General features: G+C 40.9%; 1 protein-coding gene across 5 annotated transcripts in view; it reads left to right on the forward strand.

Annotated features, from left to right (window-relative positions):
* Positions 1-14,383, forward strand: part of PIK3C2A (phosphatidylinositol-4-phosphate 3-kinase catalytic subunit type 2 alpha) — a 100,491-nt gene that overhangs the window by 63,126 nt on the left and 22,982 nt on the right. For all 5 annotated transcript variants that reach the window (XM_090032584.1, XM_090032581.1, XM_090032586.1 and 2 more), the window contains 6 exons: positions 2,486-2,528; positions 2,615-2,831; positions 2,918-3,040; positions 5,116-5,283; positions 13,203-13,311; positions 13,684-13,826. In XM_090032584.1, coding sequence (XP_089888710.1) covers positions 2,486-2,528; positions 2,615-2,831; positions 2,918-3,040; positions 5,116-5,283; positions 13,203-13,311; positions 13,684-13,826 — 803 coding nt within the window. The remainder of the gene's footprint in view (positions 1-2,485; positions 2,529-2,614; positions 2,832-2,917; positions 3,041-5,115; positions 5,284-13,202; positions 13,312-13,683; positions 13,827-14,383) is intronic.

Raw genomic sequence — 14,383 nt, forward strand, 5'->3', positions numbered from 1 at the left:
GGGTGAGGGTGTATCTTAACACACACACACACACACACACACACACACACACACACACACACACACACACACACACACACACACACACACACACACACACACACACACCCCCCCCCCCCCCCCAAAAGTTTTGCCTGTTAGCAGCCAGAGGTGCAGGGCGCCAAAAACCCTGCATCTATCTCCTTGACAGCTGGCAGGCTTTGTAGCCTAAGCAGGGGCTAGCAGGCCTGCAGCTGTCACCCCACTGCGCCGTAACACACGCTGTCACCCAAGTCACGAGTTCTGCTTGTCTGCAGCTTGAGGTGCAGTTTCTCCTGAACCCCTGCACCTATCTCCTTGAAACTTGCCAGGCTTTGTGGCCTCAGAAGGGCCTACCATCCCTGCAAGCTGCATCCAAATCAGGCTAGAAATGACAAAGTTATAGGTTGTTTCGTGTTTCCCTGTTTATAGCCTATGGGTGAAACATCGAAACAGTGTCAAAACTGTTTCGACAAAATGAAACAGAACAGCAGTTTCAAATTGGAATGAAATGCAAAACAAAATGCTGTTCTGTTGAAAAGCAAGTTGAAACAGAACAGAGCTGTTCTGCACAGCCCTAGTTTTGATCCATTCGGTGCGTTTTGAGCTGTAGGAAGTTTGCTTCTGGTGATTTTGAAGTTGGTGAGGTTCAGTGCTTGTTTAAAGGATAAGATGGGTGGTTTTGGGAAGATCTTTGAGAATTGGGTCTCCTTCTAGTATGAGTTGCAGTTGTTCTGAGGATTTTCTGTATAGGTTCCAGGGAGGGATGCTATGTCATAACCCCCATGAATTGCACATCACTGGTTTTTTCTTCTGTACTGGAGCAATTCTTCATGTGATATTTGGGTGGCTCTCTCAGAAATGCAATTTATATCTTTAGAGGGGTGTTCTTTGAGTGAAGGCCCTTTTGAAAGTTGAGGTGATGATCACGGGTGTTCCCAATGCAAACTTGGTCATATTGGAGGGCTTGACTGTATATTACAGCTTTCTTGGTGCGTTTAGGGTGATTGCTGGTTCTGTGCAGATATGTATGTTGGTCCATGGGTTTCTTGTGTATTGTGGTCTCTGTTGTACCATTCTGGATAGTGACCTGTGTGTGTGTATTAAAAAAAAAAAAAACAAAAAAAAGAGAGAGAGAGATGTTGGTGTTGGAGTATTCCAGAGAGAGCCTGATAGAAGGGTGCTGCATGTTGACTTTCTGATGGAAATCAATCAGAGATGGCATGTACATAAATAGCACTTGTTATCCAAAGGCCTCCAAATATTATGGAGAAAGGAAGTCTTTCCACAGTTAAAGATATCTTTAGTGCTCTTGTAGAAACCCATCTTTTTCAAGCTTTAGATTTTTAATGGTGATAGTCATCTTAACTTCCGCATGTATTTACAATGGAATCTGCATCTTATTCAGCTTCACTTGATGTGGTTTTTTGCACCTAGTATACAACTAAACTACTTCATACCTCTGTGAGGGGGTCCATGGGATATATAGAAACCTGCTTTAGCTACATCTAGCAGCCTGTTCCAGAAGTAGCTAAATTTCAGAAGTTAAACAGTTCGTTGTCTGTTCTAATAATTTAAGACAAGAAGCATTTTTATTTAAAACTCTAGCATGGTATGAAACCGGGACAGGGTTGGAATTTGACCTGAGCAGTCTCACACAAAGGTTGTCATGTCATTCAAAGAAAGTGACACAACTACACTGTAGCTGTTATGTGATGCTTCTCTCAACTTTCTTGATATAACAACACTACTTTCAAATAATATGGCAATGTTCTATGGAAGATGAGTATGTATATATGGCATCCTGTCACTGACTTTTACACACATTGTTAAAAGGGATCATTGATTGGACACTGGAATTAAGGATTTTACTCCCCGTAAATCTCCTGAGTTATTCACTGAATAAAAAAGAACAAGCTATAGTAAAACGTCTCTCCTGGAGACCTAAAAAACAACTTTGAAATAGCACTTTTTGCTCCTCCATAAAGATAGTATTTGTTTTGAACAAAATTGTTTCATAGAAATGTAAGTAGTAGCCTGACTATATTTATATTCCTGTCAGTGCACTTTGACTGACAGCCCTGATTCTCTAGTGTAGCTCAGCTGTAGGTCTCCTAAAGTTTTAAAGCAATTTAAGTTACTTTAACCTAAATGGTGAGAGCAGCCTAGGTACTTAAGAATAACATTCCCTCAAGACAGTTATGGTAGTCATAGCTTATTGGACCATATTGTCCTCTGGTGCTAACTTCTCTTGAATATTGAAATACTCCCTTCAAGTAGCTTTTATGGGCCTTTTGTGTTTAGAGTAATGCAAAGGGCCACAGCTGGGGCCCAAATCTGTCCCAGTGTTTCACACAGTCATATTGTACTTGGCGTAGAAAGCTTGTCATTGGGATGAATAGCAGCTAAGAGATTTTTTACATACAAGTTGCTGTTTTTCTAAAATCTGTCATAATTTACTGCGCAGGTATCTTTAAAGTCTGGTGATGATGCTAACAAGAGTTCAGTTGGTAAGTAAAGTACTTAATACTATTGAAGAGTTTGTTTTAGATTATTGTTTTAAGAAGATATGCATTAAAGATGTATTATAATCTAGGTTCATTGCAGCCCGAAAACCCTGTACAGGTGGCTGTAGACCAGTTAACTAGAGCAGTTGAGGCTCTTCTTCAACTCCACTTGCATTCATGTAGCAGCAGTTCTGCAGCAATCACTCCAAAGAATAGTCGAAGCACAAAAGAAGCATGTACTGCGACAGAGCATCTCCAGTTCACGATATTTGCTGCTCACAGAATTCTTCCTGCCTGGATTTCTAAGTAAGTCAGTTAGCAAACTAAAAATGTACCTTTTGTAAACATTTATTTCAGATTTACTTTAATTAAATGACTTTTTTCCTTTCCAGTTATGAAAAATACTACTTGGTTTGCTCTCTGACCCACAATGGAAAAGATTTATTTAAGCCTGTGCAGTCCAAGAAAGTTGGCACATACAAAAATTTCTTCTATCTGATTAAATGGGATGAACTGTAAGTGACTTTAATGAAACTGATCTTAAAATACTCCAGTGTCTTTCTTTCAAGCTGTACTTCTCTGAGAGGGTTATTCTAGCCTCCAGCTGTCTTGAGTATTTAGCAGTTTCTTCGTAGACTCTGATAACAAATTTGACATGTTTGCTTTGCATAAGTTAGAATAGCACTATGCCTGACTGTTTTTAAAGGGCCGGGTGTGATGGAGTCTGCTGTTAATAGGCTGAAAGTTTTTTGTTTTTTTGTTTTTTAAAAAAAAGCCAGGATAAGGTGATCCCAGTGGCCTCTGATAGGGTGATTTTACAGGTCATTTAATGTGGCAGGTTTTATTATAACTAGGGACCTAACTTAGGGACCTAACTAAATCATGATGGAAGTGTAATGCACAGCAGCTCCTTAAATCTAGTTCTTTTTGCCTTGTGCCTCTTCCCCATCCCAACCTCCCTGCCTGCCACTGATTGGCCAAGGGGTCTCAGCAGCCTCACTGCTCACTGTTTACTGCTGGATCAGCTGGGAGGCAAAAATTGCGGTTTTATATATGCTGTGGCTTTTGCCTCCTGACGGCACACTTCTGCCATGATTTAGGTAGGTCTCTAATTATAATTATAACCAACTGAATAGGATGACTGTAAGCTCCTGCCAAGTGGTGTGTGGCATATAGAACTGAAAACTACAAACAAAAAAATTCCAGGTTGAAAAACAATACAGTATTTGCCCAAATACAGAACAGCCTGGGATTTAAGACACCACACCCCAGTAAGTATTTTCTATACATAGAATATGTATAACTTTTATTATAATTTTCCATGTATGGAATCTAATTATTGGAGGATCATCTTAAATTCCTCCCCCGGCTACTATAGGTGGTGGGGGAGAAGTGATGAGGGTAGCAGTAATGGGGCAGATGGTGTGGGAAGAGACACTGGGGAAGGCGGTTGGGCAGGTGATAGGAGACAGTAGGGACAGCTGATAGGGGGCAGGCAGAGAGGCAGGCAGCTTGCCCCCTGCTGCCTGTCCCTCTTCCTCCCCCTTATCACTTCTTCCTTTGTGCCTGCTCCCCCTGTAGCCTCAATCTGTCCTGATTTTTTTTTTTTTTTTTTTCTCCCCCCCACCCCTTCTCCTGTTTCCCCTACCTGCCCTTCTCCTATTTCCCCTACCTGCCCACAGATCACTGTCCCCCTTCCTCCTATCTTGCCCCGCCCTTTGCTCCGCACAAGAAGTTTCCATCCTGGGTGGCTGTTGATGCATCTCCAGAATACAAGATCTTGGCAACCTCCTTGGCCAATCAGCAGGAAGGGACAGGGCCACAGCAAAAAGGCCACCTCATGCTTGTGCACCACCCTACTTGTAGGCAAAGCCAATAGAATTGCAAGGACAAATGATTGATGTGTATTTGCACCAGTAACCTGAGAAACCACTTTTTGCAGTCTGCTCCTCACTTAGAAATGGACAGGGGACAAAGAGTTTAAAAACAGGATGGTCCCATATAAAACAGGACTAGTGGCCACCCTAGCTCCAGCCCTGCCTCATAACAGTGGCACAGAGCTGGAACTGCTACTGCAGGTCTGGGCAGGAGTAGGTGCTCTGTGCTGCAGCGAGGACAGAGCCTGCTGCCATGAAACAAAGGTGAGGAGTGTGGCAGAGAGGGAGAGGGGGGAGAAACTGGTGGCTGCAGGAGTAAGAGTTGCTGGGCATGCAGAAGTAGCTGGGGGCAGTCGGCAGTTGTGACTGACTCCAGCCCTAACCCTCTGCCATCCACTGCCTTGTGCTCAGTTGTAAAGTGGGGGCTTTTTACCATATGTTAAATAGCGGGGGTGGTGGACCTTGTCTTGTAATCAAATAAATCTGGTATCTATTGTGTAAATATGACTTGTTTATTGAATTTAATTGTACATTCTTAAGCTTCTTTTAGTTAGCCTTCCTCTTACAGGTACCATTTTCTGCTCCTGCAGGGTCAATAGATTTTAATTTTTATTAGCTTTTAAACATCTGCTTTATTTACATGAGACCTATTTTGTCAAAGTTGACTTGCTATGTAGCTAACTGGTTTTTTTATATACTTCTTTATTTTACAGAATAATTTTTCCTATCCAGATTTCACAGTTGCCGTTGGAATCTATCTTATGCCTTACCCTATTTGGAATATTAAATCAAAATAGTGGAAGTTCTCCTGATTCAAATAAACAGAGAAAGGGCCCAGAGATGTTGGGTCAGGTTTCTTTACCTCTCTTTGATTTTAGGCGGTAAGTATCTGAGTTGTTTACAGGAACTTACTTGGTATACAAGCAGGAATTAAGTCGGGGTGGGCAAAATGCGGCCCAGGGGCCAGATGTGGCTTGCCAGACAATCCTGTCTGGCTCGTGCGGCCCCTAAAAAATTTAGAAAATGTATATTCATCTGTCCCTGGCTGCCTGTCATGCGGCCCTCGATGGCTTCCCAGAACTCAGTAAGCAGCCCTCTGCCCAAAATAATTGCCCATCCTTGACTTAAGCAGTCCCCTCCGATACAGAAACTGCTTTTCTGCCAATCTGTTGAATACAATAAGACTATGGTAGTGCTTTGTCCATTGCACTTTGAGAAGATACTTCTAGATTCACTGCAAAACTGAAACTTAATAGCAAGGAAATCTGCTCATTATCATGCTTCTGTTCAGTTGTCTCCATACTCTAATTCATAGCGGAGTGATCAAGAGTGAACTCAATGATAATTCTGTTTGGTAATTTTTTCCTAGAAATGTGGGTAAATTAGGGTATAGTAGCAGCAGCCTATGTAATGGCAGTAATTTTTACATTCCTAGCACAATAAGGAGAAGGGGAAATATACTAGCCTTCACTATAGGATCTGCTACCCAGGAGATTACATATACTGAAGTGTGTTCCCAGGTGACTTTGTCTACCATTCCTCACTGAGTGCTATTTTATTAGCCACAGCAGGCATTTGACTAACAAGTATGATGGCCAAAGTGCATCTGAAAAAATTCAATACATATATTGGGCAGAAAAATTGGGAACAACTTTGCTTTTTAAAAAACAACAACTTGGTCAGGAAATAACTTGGTAGTTTGTTCACAGTGTTCCGGGGGGAATACATGTATTAAGGTGCTTAGTTTTTAGCTATTGGAGACCTTCCCTCTTTTTCCAAGGTATCTAAATTCTTTCAGAAAAGTGGCCTTCCCTCCAGTGCAACTAAATTTCATTTTGTTTATCTAAGAACAATTTACTCAGGCAGGAGGAATTATTTTATCAAGATCATAATCAAAAACTGTATTCTCAAGATGCAAGGAAAAGGGGGCCTTCTCAGATATTTTTTTCTGATATAACATTATGCTTATATTAAAGTGTTTGGGGGACACCATGCCACTGATTAAACTATCTCTTGTAATGTTCCCAGAACTTTAAAACAGAAGCTGAAGGAGCAGGGAATGGCTGTTTAGAAATTATATATGATTTTCTCTTGTACATTTTTTTTCTGTGAAATGCTCCTATTTTCCCTCAAGGCCCCAAAGCCTGCCTGTGGTAGCTGGAGTGTGCAAACAGCTCCAGGCTACCTTGGCTCTCCCACCAAATAACCAAATAAACATCTGCTGCTAAACAGCAGCACAAATTAATACCACCTTTTGTTACAGCTACAAATTTTGGGCATTTGTAGTGCAACAAGGCTGTTTGCATGGCCTTGGTCTCTTTGTGGCCTACCACCACTATCACAGTTTTTTCCATTAGCACAAAGTTGACCAAAAGTAACATCTGTTTCTACTAGGGATGTAAATATCATTTAAAAAAATTAACTTTACCTCCTCCAATTACAATGATTAAATGGTTAGCCAGTAAAACAGCAGCTCAGATGGCTGCTTTTCATTCCCCCAGGTCCTTTGGGAGTGGAGGGGAGGAGAAGACAAAGGGGTGGGGAGGAGACAGTGGCAAACCCAGCCAGACAATACAAGCCCACCTGAAGCCTCAAGCAGGGAGGGAGCATCTGTGAATGAGCAGCTAACTGCTTGAGTCATTAGGCTGCCTGCTGTTTTCCTCCTAGGCTATGGGTACTAATCCTTGCTCCTCCCTCCCTCCTGCCTGCCCTGCCACCTTCTGATTCCTCCTGGGGTACCAGGTAGCTTTTCTTCCTGCCATTCCCATCCCCCTTTCCCTGGTAGACTGCCTGCCCAAGGCTAGACAATAATTGGTATGCTAACTAGTTATATCACTGAGCTTATTAGTCAAATGACTTAATCCATTAATCGTCTAACCTTTCACATCCCTAGTTTCCACCCTTACTTTAACTGGCTGAGATCCAGGGTCTTGTTTTGAGGTAGACATGAGCTAGACATGGTGACACTTCATCTCAATCAGGTTGTTCCAGTAATATGAATTACCACCTGAGTGAATCTCCAGGGGTGTGATGCATGACTTGGTTCCCTAGGCATGGAGAACCTCCTACTTCAGAAGGGCTTTTGAGAGAGACCTGCTGACCTTCACTGATAAAGAACAGAAAGCGTTTCTGTCAAATGGCATATTTTTTGATCCCGTTTTTTTTTTTTTAATAAAGAGAAGTGGCAGCTTTAACTGAAAATAAAACAAGTTGTGAAAGTAAGGTGAATGAGAGACTACCGAGAACTGGAGTTCTTCATCATCTGTTCAAGGGGTAGGGAGAGGTGGCTGAGCCATCACCCATACATTCCACTGAAATTTTCATGATGGATCATAGAGCGTCTTTCAACAGACGCTACCATCTGGTACAGGGGTGGGCAAAATGTGGCTCGTGGGCTGGATACAGCTCACCAGGCCATCCTTATCTGGCCCTCGGGACCCCTAAAAAAAATTTAGGAAATTAATATTTATCTGCCCCTGGCTGCCTGTCATGCAGCCCTTGATGGCTTGCCAAAACTCAGTAAGCAGCCCTCCGCCCAAAATATCTGCCCACTCCTGATCTAGTAGATTTGGTCTTAAAAGTGGGAATATGAAGGGTCTACATCATAATTTTTTTGATGAAGTTTAGGTTTGATTTTTTAAAATCTAGATTAAAGGATTTAAGAGCTCGGCTAAAGTGTAGAAGGAAACAAACCAGTGAAAGATTTGATTATAAAACAGCCTTAATGTTTAAAAATAAACATAAACGTGCAACTTCATATCTTCATGAAGTCCAGAAGGGACCAATGTGATCTGACCCATTGATTTTTATTTTATTTATTTATTTTCTTTCAAGCATAGTGTTGAGGCACCCTGGGGTGCCTTGATCCTTTCAAGGGAGCTATGGGATACAATATAATGTTAGCACTGTTAGATGCGTAAACATGATTCACAAGATAAAACTAAAGACTTCAAATAGGAAAGTCACATCTTCTGATCTGTTGTGATAGCTTTACAACAGAAGAATTGTCCTGCTACCTGTAGTAAAAATGTGTGAAAACCTAAGAGCTGGCATTTTCTGAGGGCTGTCTTGAGTTTAAAAAAGTTGAGAACCACTTGGCTAGTCTTACTTCCAATGTGGCACACACGGGTCATAGAAATTTGTGAATTAATTGTTTGATCTGGAGTGTGTGTGTGTGTGTGTATTTTTTTTAAAAAAGAATATGATTTAAAAATTTTTAATGATAGATATTCCATACTGACTCCACAGCCCCAACTCCCAATATTTATTTGTTCTCAGAATTTTTTCCAGGTTTAGGGGGCTCAGCTTGTCTAGCTTCAAATTCCAGCCAATGAAGTCTAGGCCTTTGTCCTCTAGACTGAAGAACCAACTATCAAATATATTCCTCATTTAATGCTTGTAGGCATGGGCATACAAATGTGTTATTGGAAGATGAATGAGGTTGGGAATTTGTGCCAGCTACTTGGTGATTAACTTCTGTGTATATGCTCTTACCTTGTAATAAATGAAAACTAATCTTCAGCAGTTTCTTCCTCTGGAATATCTGTGATTAACTTTAATTTACCAGGGGTCAATATCACGCACATAAAAGTTAGATGGAGTAGCTAGCATGCTGTAAATCCCCACATGCATGTTTACTTTGCAGTAACCCATTTTTTATTCAAGTGACCCCTTTAACCTTCCTTAGATGAGCTAAATAGGTTGTGCTCCCAGAGTCTCTCACTGCATATTTTCCAGTCTTTTACTTGTATGGCTCTTCTCTGATTGTCTCCATTTTTTTTATATCCTCCTTGAATTATAAATACCTGACCTGGAACCAATATTTCAGAAATGGTTAGACAAGTCTTAAATAAAGACAATCTCCTTTTAGTCCTGCTAGAAATTCTCTTGGTATGCAGTCCTTTTGATCACAGTACTGTGCTGACAGCTCATGTTCAATTCACTGTCCAGGAAGACACCCCCCCCCCATCTTTTTCAGAAAGATACTTCTCCAATTTCCCCCTTGTGGGGATGGTTTATATCCTTTGTTTCTAGATATGACTGATTGTCTGTTAACATACATATTGTTTGTTCATGTGCACTACACGAAGCAATTCAGATTACTTTGCATCATTGACATTTGTTCTTTTCATTATTTACTACTTGCCTAATCATTTATAACAGGTCACTGATTTGTGAAGGATCCAGCCATTGACATTTAGGCCCTTGTCCTATATATAGGTTAAATAATAGAGAACCAGAAAATGATCTTTCCAGTAACTTGCCAAAAATCATTTGATTCTCCATTTACAATAACCTTAAGATGTATTTGTGTTTAGTTAGCACATACCATGTTCATTTTGTATCGTTCTAGCCTGTTAATCAGAATGCTTTGCAGTATCAAGTCAGGTCCTTTACACAATTAAGAAGCAACACTATTACCTTCCTCTCTTAAGCCTACAATAGCTAAAAAAGATAGCAAGCTTACAAAAATCCATTTCCTATATATTCATATTAACTGGCACTGATTTATAGAATCATAGGGCATTTATACATGTGCTATGGGAGGGGCACTTTAATTAATGCAGCTCCGAGAGTTAAGTTGTTTAAAAGCACCCAAAGCATCACCTGCATCAGCATCCCCACACTGAAAAATAGTGGTGGGGCACTTTGAACTAAAGACCATTCAATGAGCTTTAGTTTAAAGCATCCCACTACCATTTTTCAGAGTGGAGATGCTGATGCATGTGATGCTGGAGACTGCTGGAGTGTGTTAATTTCCATGCATCGGCAGACTCAATTAGGTCTGCTCCAGTGCCCTGCTGTTACAGCACATCAGTGCAAGCTCCCTGCATGTGTATAGGAGCCCATAGAAATCATAGAATGATGGAAAAATAAGACTGGAAGGGACCTCTGGAGATCACCTAGTCCAACTCTCTGCTCGAAGCAGGACCATCCCCAACTATATAATTATCATCCCAGCCAAGACTTTGTCTATCCAGGGTCTTAATCTCTAAGGATAGAGACTTCACAACTTCTCTGGGTAGCCTGTTCCAGGGCTCTACTACCCTCCTAGTGAGAGTTTTTCCTAATATCTAGCCTAAACTTACCTTGCAACTTGAGACCGTTGGTCCTTGTTCTACTACTCAGAGCAGTTTTGCTCTATCCTCTTTGTAAATGTCCTACAGGTAGTTGAAGCTTGTTCTTAAAACTCCCATCTTCTCTTCTCCAGACTAAATAAATCCAGTTCCCTTAGCCTCTCCTCATGTTCCCCAACTATGTTTGTTGCCCTCTGCTGAACTGTCTCCAATTTATCTATATCCTTTCTGTAGTCGGGGACACAAAACTGGAGACGGTACTCCAAATATGGGTTCACTAGAGCTAAATACAGGGAATAATCGCTTCCCCTCAATCTTCTGGAAACACTCCTGTTAATGCAGCCCAGTATGGTATTAGGCTTCCTCAAAACAAGGGAATAGTTTTGGCTCATCCAGCTTATTGTCCACTGTAACCCACAGGGCCTGTTCTGCAGAGCAGCTGCTTAGCTACTGAGCCCCCAGCCTGTACTGTGCATGGGATTGTTCCATCCTAAGTGCAGAGCTTGGCACATGTCTTTTATTGAACTTAATGAACATTAATAGTCCAAAGAACTCCTCAGACAGCTATTTTGAAACTCTTGAATGCAAATTATCTAGACCTGGTTTTAGAGGTAGCTAGCAGTTGCTGCCTAATATCCTCCTGAGTTTTTGCTGGAATGGAAATATGATACTTTACTGTTTACTAAATTATTTTACTTGGTATCAGTGAAATCATTGGCCCAAATTCAAAATTTTTTGGGATGCAGCTGAGTGATGCAAATGAACTTAAGTTAGCTTTCACTTCTGTTATCTTAAACTGTCAGGCCAGTTCCCAGGCACACCTGACATCATCTCTCAGGCTGAAGCAACTGGCACTGCTGCTAGTGGCAACAAGGGACCATTCAAACTGCAGTGCTTCTACTTCCATGTGCAGTTTGGTGGTCATTTGGAAGATTCCCTAGGTTAGGGGCATGAAGCCTTTTTGAGAAGAGAATCCTATACTGTGTAATCCGATGACATAAGCAGTGCTAGGTTGTTGGGTTTTTTATAGCGTGAGAGAATTCTTCAATTGAATGTCAAGTTGTTGATTGAAATATGACTTAATGTTGTTCAACACGGAGAAAAATCTAGTAATATCTGAAGAGCGGGGAGAGGGCTACATCTCTTAGGTGTGGATGAGAGAACTGTTTCAGCTTAATAAAACACAAAGATCGAAAGTGTTGAGCCAAAGCTGGATGAAGAACTTGCTCATGGTAGGTATAGAAATGCCAGCAGAGACTGGCAATAAATCAGTAAATAAGAGTGAATTCAGGGCAAAATGGTTGAGGGATACAAGCCAGATGTTCCAGCTGCATTTCCAAATAACATCAACTTACAAGTGGCATCTAAAAATTGCACTTAATTAGAACATTGACGTTTCAAAGGTCATTACTGTGCCGTGAGAGAATCTAGCACCAGATCGGGAGCACTTATGATGAAGTAGGTGTTTGGAGAGGATACAGCTTTCCATGTCTGATAAAAACCATGTATGGCTCTGATAGATATCTGAAAAAGCATTTAGCAACTCAAGTAATTCTTTGTCATTTTGTTTTGCTTCAGTAACATCAAGCAAGTTTTCTTGCATTTTAAACTTCAGGTTAATGAACTATCACTGCCTCTAAAACCAATGTACATCTCAGGCTAAAGCTCTGATCTGCAACCAGTATTTAATGAGATTGGATTCTATTGACAACATAACACTTTCAACTCCAAGGGCAAGAATTTGTCTTCTGTACAATACCCAGCATGCTGTTGAAACTTGGATAATAATCATAAAAGTACTATCTTGTGCATCATGCTCCATGCCTACTGCCATTATTTGTTGCTTGTATCATATTTTTGTTTTGACTGCAATGTCACTTTTTCTGTTTGAGATGGGGGAGGGGGGTGGATTTCAGTTGTTCACTAGTACAGCTTTTTTGTGTTTGGGACCTGTTGGCCCAAATAGCAGTTGACAAGTCCAAGTGGTTTGGAGAACTTGAAAAATACTCAAATGAAAAAATGATAGAATAGTGTGGAATTGATGGGTAGTACTGATCACATTCTTTGCTTCATGACTCAAAATCACAGTGGCCACTTCTGCTGAATCCAGGAACTTAAAATACAGAGCATCTTTTTGCAATGAAAGGTCTCCCTTTCAAAGAAGAGCACCATATAAAATGTGATGTGCTCTTGGCTTAATGGACCTTGGGGTTTTTTTGCCTCTCTCTGGAATGTGGAGTGTTGCCAACCTCCTAGGATCATATAAGCATGTTTAACCTAACTGTTTTCATAACACTACAGTGGCAAGGTATTGGTGGTGCCCTTGTATCTCCTGCTCCATGCTCGTTATATGTGGCATTTTTTTTGGTTTGGGGGAGATGGATGGATTGGGGAAAAAATGTGATTTAGATGTGTGGAATAGATTCCCCCCCGGCCCCGTGTGTGCATGGACCTTAGTGGATAACTACCTGTGAACACAGAGAACTGGACTTGGTGATCTGGGAGGCCTCTTTCAGTCCCATGTTTCTGTCCCATTGTGTTGTATTACCTTGAGGGAGCCATTGACAATCCATTTAAACAACACCTGTTTAATATCGGATTAGTACTTTTTGAGCTACCTTCTCCTTTGTTATGGATGTTTGATGTGCTTCATGTTTGTTTTTCTTTTAATTTTCTCTATGCCTACTGAAAGAGTATGCTTTTTTTCTTGTTTTGCCATTTAGTGTATTGACTTGTGGAACAAAGCTCTTGTACCTTTGGACTTCACACAAGAGTCCCACATCAGGAATGTCTCATAAAAGAGGAAATCTTATGGAAAGAATTGTATTGCAGGTAGTGTGTATGTGATCTTTTAAATGTGTCCCCCAATTTGAGTGTTTTGTTTCATTGCTGAAAGAGTTGAGAATTATCTGTCACTAGTAATAGGAGGTATGTAGTGGAAAAAGGGGTAACTTATCATGCAATAGACAAAAGTAGTTTGTAGTGTTTGCCTAACTTCAGGCAGAAGGAAAGATAGTTGCATCTTTTATAAAACCAAAATACAAGTATAAAACAGTGATCCTTGAGCTCTAATGCAATAATAATTCAGAGCTGGGGAAGTAATGTTGTTTAATAAACAAAAAATTGGGGAGTAACCCCTATCAGTTCGATTCCTTTAAGTATTCTTGTGTGTTTTGGAAACTAAGCCGTTTTATCTTTTTTTAGGTTGACTTTCCTTTCCTGGCTTTTGATATTGTATATAAAATTCCCCAAGCTGCAAACAGTTCTGTACACCATTCTGTAGAAACATTGGAAAAACTTGTAAAGGAGCGACTTCTGGCCATTCTCTCAAAAGACAGCACCATGGGGTATGTTTTGTCTGCTTTATCTTTTATTTTACCTTTGGACATGCAGACGACTTTTTGGAGGAGGAGGAATGAAGTACATAGGCTTTTTCATGAAATGTATTGCTCTGAAGTGTTAATGCAGTTGAAGTTCTGTGACTGACTTTGCCAAGAGCTTCTGAACTATAAAGCCACTGACAGATGTTTAATTAAATGTGCAATGGGATCTTATCTGCAATTCCAATAGTCTCTCCTCCTGCCATACCATATGTGCATGGCAGGAGATAAGATTGTGCAACCAGGGGTCACATCCCAATCGTGCTATGTTGCTTGTACAGGGGGATCCCAGGATTATGATCTGGGCTCCTCGATTTCCAGGCTCCCTCTGTACCAGCAAGCTCCTATGGCCAGGGGCACCAGTCAGCTGGCTGGGGCTTCTAGCCATGGGAGTGCCATGTCTTCAATTTAAAGCATGGTGGGAACCAGCCACAAAGTTATCACACGCCTTTTGTGTAATAACTTTGTGGCTTATTCTCTGTTTTACTACACCATTAATTGAATGAATATGTGAGCCAGTTACT

This window comes from Crocodylus siamensis, chromosome 2 (assembly GCF_052110815.1).
Source record: "Crocodylus siamensis isolate JL-2025a chromosome 2, ASM5211081v1, whole genome shotgun sequence".
Classification (NCBI taxonomy): domain Eukaryota; kingdom Metazoa; phylum Chordata; order Crocodylia; family Crocodylidae; genus Crocodylus; species Crocodylus siamensis.